Source organism: Triticum dicoccoides, chromosome 2B (assembly GCF_002162155.2).
Source record: "Triticum dicoccoides isolate Atlit2015 ecotype Zavitan chromosome 2B, WEW_v2.0, whole genome shotgun sequence".
Taxonomy (NCBI): Eukaryota; Viridiplantae; Streptophyta; class Magnoliopsida; order Poales; family Poaceae; genus Triticum; species Triticum dicoccoides.
Genome location: NC_041383.1, coordinates 788,148,562 through 788,156,613, shown reverse-complemented (window position 1 = coordinate 788,156,613; position 8,052 = coordinate 788,148,562). Strand labels below are relative to the sequence as shown.

At 46.2% G+C, this 8,052-nt stretch overlaps 1 protein-coding gene across 1 annotated transcript; it reads left to right on the top strand.

Annotated features, from left to right (window-relative positions):
* The first annotated feature begins 6,880 nt into the window (after nucleotides 1–6,880).
* LOC119366323 (barwin-like) lies at nucleotides 6,881–7,653 on the top strand. The gene has a single exon (XM_037632045.1). The coding sequence runs from the start codon at nucleotides 6,969–6,971 to the stop codon at nucleotides 7,467–7,469; it is 501 nt and encodes a 166-aa protein (XP_037487942.1). The 5' UTR covers nucleotides 6,881–6,968; the 3' UTR covers nucleotides 7,470–7,653.
* The last annotated feature ends 399 nt before the right edge of the window (nucleotides 7,654–8,052 follow it).

Genomic DNA, 8,052 nt, shown 5'->3' with positions numbered 1-8,052 from the left:
TTGACAAAATGGTTGGGTGTCAAATTTTTTGATCCACCTCTGGTGAAAAAGACAAATTCCCGTCAATTAAGTTGGAAGCGGGTCAAATTCGAACTACAGCTGCCTCATAGTTTGCTCTTTATTTTTTCCAAAAATCATTTCTAGGTAAATAAGTATCTATTTAATCATAGAAACACCAAAAAAATTCCAAGATTCAACCACTAGCTAGGAACGGTCAAGCCCGTCGTTTTGACCGCATTTTGAAACGGGCATAAAAAATTCAGAAAAAATAAAAAAATTGGAAAACCTTCGCATTCTGTCATTATATGTGACCAAATTTCCAGGATAAACTTGTAATACAGTAATTATTTTAAAAAAATGTTCTTGGAAATGAGCTATCATGCGTGAAGATTCATGGCTTTCAAGCCAAATGATCAATCTTATGGCCACATTCATGGCATAGTTTGTTCAAATGATCTCATATTGTGCACAAGGGTACATATTGGAATTACAAACAATGTTGCCTAAGGAAGTTTTCATTTTCTTTGCACGGAAAATTCATTTTTCATTTTTCGAGTGCCCAAAAGGAGGTTTTTTTGTGAAGGAACTACCAAATAATTGTTGCAAAAATGGACCAAATCAATTTTATAAAATACTAGGCCATATATAATTCACAATTGACAAAATGGTTGGGTATCAAATATTTTGATCCACCTCTGGTGAAAAAGACAAATTCCCGTCAATTCAGTTGGAAGCGGGTCAAATTTGAACTGCAGCTGCCTCATAGTTTGCTCTTTATTTTTTCCAAAAATCATTTCTAGGTAAATAAGTATCTGTTTAATCATAAATACATGGTTTGATGGCGAGACATCGAGGTTTGGACGGTGGCCGAGGGCCCCAACACTAGAGCGTGTAAGCTCGCATGCCCGCCGCGTGGTCACCGCGTGACCGTGGCATTGCCATGTGTTCTGGGCGGCCTAGGCATGTCTAGTGGGTTGGGCACTCCCCAGGTAGGTGCTAGGAAGAAAATCACAACATAAGATTCTCACGAGGAGACCGATCGATGCTCAAACATGAATAAACAGCCAAGTGTTTGATTTGCGGTATGGGAAATGCACATGGCTAATGGGTGTGAGTTTTGGCTGAGTATGATCAGTTACTAAGAAGACCGTCTTCACAAATTTTCACCTCAAAAGGAGGAGCCTAGGTGGTACTTGCTTTGCAACATACCACACTGGACATAAATACGAATGTTGAAGCTGGGCTCAAAATAATGAATGGATTGAGCTGGAATTTGGTGGAGGATGGTTATCTGGGCATAGGAAAGCACTGTAGAAAATGGATACCATTTGGACATGCCAAAGTGGTACTTCCTTCACAAAGTGCTGCTCTGAACAGAATTGGAAAATGAATATTGTTGAGTTATTTTTGAACTAGGCAAGGAATGTTTTTGATATATTTGATGAAGATATGATCCAAAACATTTATGAGAATTTTTTGGGAATTTTTGGAATAACAGAAATATAGGTTGCTTCACAACCTAGGGAAAAAACTGCCACATGGACATGACACATAGGCAAAACTGATGAGATGACGCCTAGTCATCACAACCCACCACAATCAACAAGGCTATGACCATCTATATTGGTTGTTAACAACTAGAAATAAGGCAGCGGACTAGCACTTTTTGCTTTGTGACCATTTCGTGTAAGGAAATTACGACCTTTCTCACCAAAATGGTCGCAATGGTTTAGGGTTTGGAGCCCCTCGAACAGCTTTTGACCAATTGGTCTGAAATGGTCATAGATCTATGACCAATTCTTCCAGGATCACTGACAGAAGGTCACTAGTTGACATATTTCTTGTAGTGAAATAATAGTAGTAGCGCGGGAAAGGAGAAGCGCTACTACTAATTACCAGTAGCGCGGTTCTGAAGAACCGCTACTACTAAGTCAATTTAGCAGTAGAGTGGATCTAGGAGCGCTATTGCTAAGGTGTAGCTGTAGCGCCTTATCAGTAGCGCTCCTTCCCGCGCTACTGATAGGCCTAAAACCCGCGCTGCTGCTAGGCTTTTCCCTAGTAGTGTTACGCGCCCATTTCAGGGCCGCATCATCGTCTAGCGCCACCTCGCCAGGCTCCGTCTTCACGGCGGGGAGCCCCGGCTCCGTTTTCACCGTCGCGAGCCCGGGCTCCGTCTTTGGCTTGATGAACCGCGGAGGAGCCGACGAGGGGGCGCGCCGGCCGCCTTCGTTGATGACGATGCCGGCGCTGCGAGTGCGCCGGCCGAGCGGCGTCCACGTCGCGTGCTTGGTCTTGACGCCGAGCAGCGCCGGAGAGCCGGAGGAGTGGGAAGAAGATCGCGACGAGGAGGAGTAAGACGACAAAGAGACGAACCTCCTGGGCAGCCATTGCCCGGCGCGTCGGCGGCGGGCCGGGGCCGGGGCCGCCGGGGGAGGGTATGTCAGTGGAGGCTCGTTGGCGCCCTCAAGGTGCGCCAACACGCCGCCGAGCGTGCGGCCGGGGAATCCCCACAAAATGCGATGACCCTCACTGTTTTGCCTGGCGCCCACCACCGGCGCCCCGTTGGTGGACGCCAGCCTCTGCTCCTGGCGGCGCTCGAAGTATGCCGCCCATGCCGAGTGGTTGTCGGCGGCATACTGGGGGAGGGTGCGCTGCTCATCGGTGAGGGAGGCGCGCGCGAGCTCGACCTCATCGGCAAAGTAGGCGGTCCGCGCCGCGGCGTCGAGCAACAGCGGAACAGGCACTCCCCCGTTGCTGAGACGCCACCTCGACGGCCCGACGCGCATGTCCGGCGGTGCCGGGATGTTGGCCTCGAACAGGAGCCACGACTCCTGTTCGCGGAGCGAGCGGCGGCCGAAGCCGTTGGCCGCCGCCTCGTCGCTGGGGAAGCATTCGGCCATTGGGGGAGGGAGGGCTCGGAGGAGGCGCACGGGAGAGGGAGAGGGAGGGCTCGGCGGTGGCGGTGCACGGCAGAGGGAGAGGGAGAGGGCTCGGCGGCAAGGGCTGGTGTGGGCGGAGGCGAGGGAGGGCGCCGGCTTATATAGCTGCGCCCGTATGTACACGTGGCGGGAGGGGAGGCGACGCCGCGCCGCCCCGTGACGCGCCACCCGTGAGGAATCAATGGCAAGGCTGACCGTCGGCGGCAGCGCGGCAGCCTTGACATTGATTCCCGCAGGAACCGAGGCGATGAGGGCGACGAAGCGTCCGTCTCGTTGACTAGACGGGCCCGCGGTTGCTTCGCGCCAAAACTACTCGCCTCGGCGCCCCTGAGCGCCCCCCAACGCGCTGGGTTCGGCCTGGGTCCGCCGGCACCGATTTCGGCTCAGGCCGGCGAAAATCGGGCTCCTGGGAATGCGAATGGGCCGTTTTTTCGGCGCCGGCCCGAAAAAAGCGCCTGGAAAGGCCGTTTTGGGGGCGCGGCTGAAAATGCTCTAAGGTTTCATATCTTACAATATAAAGTTGAAGACGATTTGTGGCACCCAGGGGCGGGAGACGCATGCATGCAGCTGCATGATTGCACCAAGATCCGAAGTGTGGTTTATGGTTTGAGCTTAATTACTGCATGCACGCAACTTTTTGGTACAACTTTTGGCATAGACCACATGCCATCCCACCTTCTATGCTTTTCATTTTTACTTCTTTTTTGAACATCAGTACAAACACAAGTGCTCATATACACGCGCATACACTCACCCCTATGAACGCACACACGCACACCCTATCCCTATGAGCACCTCCGAAAGATTTAGCCGGCATATCATCTTGAGATTTACGAAGTCACAGTAAGCGCCTAGTCGTCGAAGGGAACGTCTCCTCCCATTGAATGCGATCACCGAAAATCCTAAAATAATCCAGAAATAAATGCGAGCACCAGGATTTGAACCCTGGTGGGCTGGGGATACCACAGTCCCTCTAACCATCCAAGCACATGTTGGTTCACCTTTTCATTTTTACTTGTAAATTTGGATCTATTATATCTTTTGAATCAAAAGTTAGATTTATATTTCGTTTGTGTATTCTTGTCCCTTGTGTCGAGAGCTTTGAAACAAGCCTACTTTTGAATACGTTTTGACAAATTCTAAAAACTTAAGTGAGTTTCAACTACTAAAACTTGATAGAATGAATGAAAAATTTAGCAAGTTTCAAAGACTAAAACTGAAACCCTAAGCCCTTAGCCCTAGATCCTAAGCCCTAAGCCGGAAGTCCTAAACCTCATGCCCCTAACAAATGTAACTTGTCGAAACTTATGATGATTCTCATGTTTTACTATTTGAAACTTGGTAAATTTTTAAAAAGATGTTTAACTGTATTCAAAATTAGTCTTGTTCAAAAGGACTTGTTGCAACGAACACAAGTATACAAACAAAACTTAATTTAAACTTTTGGTTCAGAAGATACAATAGATTAAAATTTGAGATAAAATGAAAACACATGAGAAATGGGGTAGGTGGCGCATGCAGCTCCGCCAAAAGCTGACATGCATGGACTCCAGTGCAGCGATTGAGGGCTAATGACATAAACTACCTAGTGCACCAATCTTATAGCACATGGGTGGCCGCATGCATGTGTGCCCGACGGATTTTCTGATGTGAAGTGTGGGTATACAAAAAATTGCAGCAGAAGCATCTATATACTATATAATTAATCATAATCTAATTGTTGTGATATATGTCAAGTGAAATTATGAAGATGTGTGGTACGGTTTTGTTTTCGCGTTTTTTCTTTGGATTTGTTCTAGGCAGTTGGTGTTGTCGGCAATGAAATGGTGAGAACTCTTATCTCATAACAATAAATCGAGCTATCTTATCTAAAACTTCAATTATGCGCAAAGATATATCTTCCCTCTAGCTTTCAACCACGTGTTTGCAATTGCAGCCGCACAAATTTGTAGAAAGTGACACGCTGACATGATTAAATAGGCATCCATCCACACTTGTAACAATTTTAGTTAAATACACTAGAGGTGCCTCAACTTGTCCTTTACGGTCAGTTTAGTGCCTAAAATTGCAAAATACGTGAAACTGATGCTCCAACCTGTTCGGCCGTGTAAATACGGTGCCTCCATTCATATCCGTATGTACGTCCAGCTCGTGTGGCGTACAAATGTGACGTGGCTCACCTGACAGTGGCTAAGAGGCGCTGGGTGGCCCACGCGTGAGGATGTTTTTATAAAGAAAAACTCATATTTTATTTAATCAATAGAAAAGTCATCAAATACACTGTGTGATAGCGAGAAATAACATGGAAAAAAACTCCATGGAGGGGTATCGAACCTAGCACATCATGTTTAACAATGGCACGATCTGGCCAACCGGCCGGACCATGCTTCAAATTGAACTCCTACCTAGAAAGCTATGCAATTTTCTTCTTTTTTATTTTTTTCCAAGTTCCTGTTTAGTTTCATAACACATAATTTTTTCCATATGAAAATACAACTATCAATATGCTATTATTTTATATTTTACATATTTTTTCCATTTTCATTCTTGTGCACTTCGAATAGGTAGACATGAACTTTATTTATGTGGATTTAAATATTTCAACCTATATTAGAAATTATTGTCTAAATTTAAGAATAAAAAGTGTCAACCATGTTTGTATAAGTGTAAGGATAATTTACACAATTACTTTTCACACAGCGTTGAACTCTTTTAAAACTACATGTTGTAAACTTTTTTAACGCACGACAAACATTTTTCAAAAAAACGCGTTATAATTTTTTAAAACATGTGAAACATTCTCCAAAAACATGTTGACCATTTTTCAAATGCACTAACACTTTCTTAAAGTTTATGGCAGTTGTATTTTGTTCTTACATTTCTTTTGTGAAATGGTAAAAATAATATGAAAAATAAAAATAAAGAACTTGAAAAGTAATTGTGCAGACCCAGAGGAGCACCAGATATATAGCAAGTGGGCACCTTTGAGAGGTACATAGCAACCAAAGTGGAATTTGGGAGCATGATGGAGCGCGTTTTTTTCGAAAGTTTAAAAACTGGCAGTTAAAAGTTTCATACAAATTTTAAAAATTTCAAACAAAAACATATGCATGTGCTCTAAGCGACTTTCAAGTTTTGTTTGAAATTTTGTTATATTATACCCTGCAAAAAGGAAAATAGCTGATTTTTGCATGTATTTTACTCTTTTTTTGTATCTCTCACAATTAAATAAAGATTTGGATAAAAAAATCACACTGATATATTGCACTTCTATGTGTGCATGTACAAAAAATGTGAGAAGTTTTTTAGCTGTAAAAATCCATTTATTTGACTTTCAAAAAAAGGGCACAATGTGCCGGTGCTTCAAAATTCCATTTTGCATAGCAACGCAATATAAAGTCTGACCTAGTCTATATCTAATAACCACACTATGACCGGCCTGGTGGACAGCCTGTGCATGCAACATAATCTGTAAATTTGTGGGGCTATCATATGTGATTAAATAAAAATACGAGGGGGTTTTCCATAAAAATCCCCACATCCGGGGAGGCCGCCGGCACGTTGGCATGCCACGCGGACTGGACGTACGCCTGGATACGAATGGAGGCACCGTATTTGCACAGCCGAACAAGTTCAAGCATCAGTTTCATGTATTTTATAACTTTAGGCACTAAACTGACCGCGCAAAACAAGTTGAGGCACTTCCAACGTATTTAACTCTAACAATGTTGCTAAATTTTCCAGCTAGGTAGCAGGACACGTATGCCACAGCCCTTAAAAGCATATCTGCACATGTCCTTATGAGCTGTTCATGCAATTGATTCCTAGTTTGTAGAAAATTCGTGGAGGCTGCGAAGAGAAGAAAAGTCTACCATCACCGTACCATATATTAATTTCCAGCGTTCCATTCCACCTCTATATAATAAATGGTAGTGGCGAAGAGCGACTCCCATTCCAGTGTCAGCATCTGCTAGCTACCACTCCTCTCATCCTCTGGTACGATCACCCTCCTCTGCTGCGTTGACGAAGATGGCCGCACGCCTCGCGCTGGTGGCGGCGCTCCTGTGCGCCGGTGCCGCGGCCGCCGCGGCGCAGCAGGCGAGCAACGTCCGGGCGACCTACCACTACTACCGCCCGGCTCAGAACGGGTGGGACCTGGGCGCCCCTGCCGTCAGCGCCTACTGCTCCACCTGGGACGCCGGCAAGCCGTACTCGTGGCGGTCCAAGTACGGCTGGACGGCGTTCTGCGGCCCCGCTGGTCCCCGCGGCCAGGCGTCGTGCGGGCGGTGCATCCGGGTGACCAACACGGGCACGGGGGCGCAGATCACGGCGAGGATCGTGGACCAGTGCGCCAACGGCGGGCTGGACCTCGACTGGGACACGGTGTTCGTCAAGATCGACACCGACGGCATGGGGTACCAGAGGGGCCACCTCATCGTCAACTACGAGTTCGTCGACTGCGGCGACAACCGCATCAACTTCCATGGAAAGAACGGGACGCTCCCAGCCAGCACTCATGCGGTTGAGTAATTAAAAGCTACTGTAGTAGCACATGCATTGTTGCGCTGTACGCACACATGTATGCATGCATGGCACGGAAGTTGAGTAAGTCAAAGGAGAAGTGGAATAAATTTCATGTATGGATCTTATGATTGTAACAGTGGGAAGTGGAATAAATCTCAGAAGTGGAATAAATCTCAAAGGTGATGGTAAAGACTTGGTGATACTCAGTTTTCCCTCCATCAGATTGGCTTGTGGCTTGCTAGGAAGCCTAACATAAATTCTGGCTCCTCCTTAGTCGACGGGATTGACGAAGCCGTCATAGATTTCTTCGTAGTCGACGGAAACGTGTTCTCCCATTCAATGTACATTGTCGCACGACCTAAAGTAAATCCAAAAAAAGTGAGCGCCAATGTCAAGCCTAGGGTTTGAACTCTACTGGACAAGAGATGCCTCTGTCCTCGTAACCATCCAAACAGAGTTATTTACCCAAAACCACCACATTATGGGCTAGGGTAACAGATCGATACCACATTTGAGGCAGGGCACACAAAACCACCAACAATGGGTCTAATCTGTAACACGGAGCACTGACGCTGCGTTTTAGCCCAGA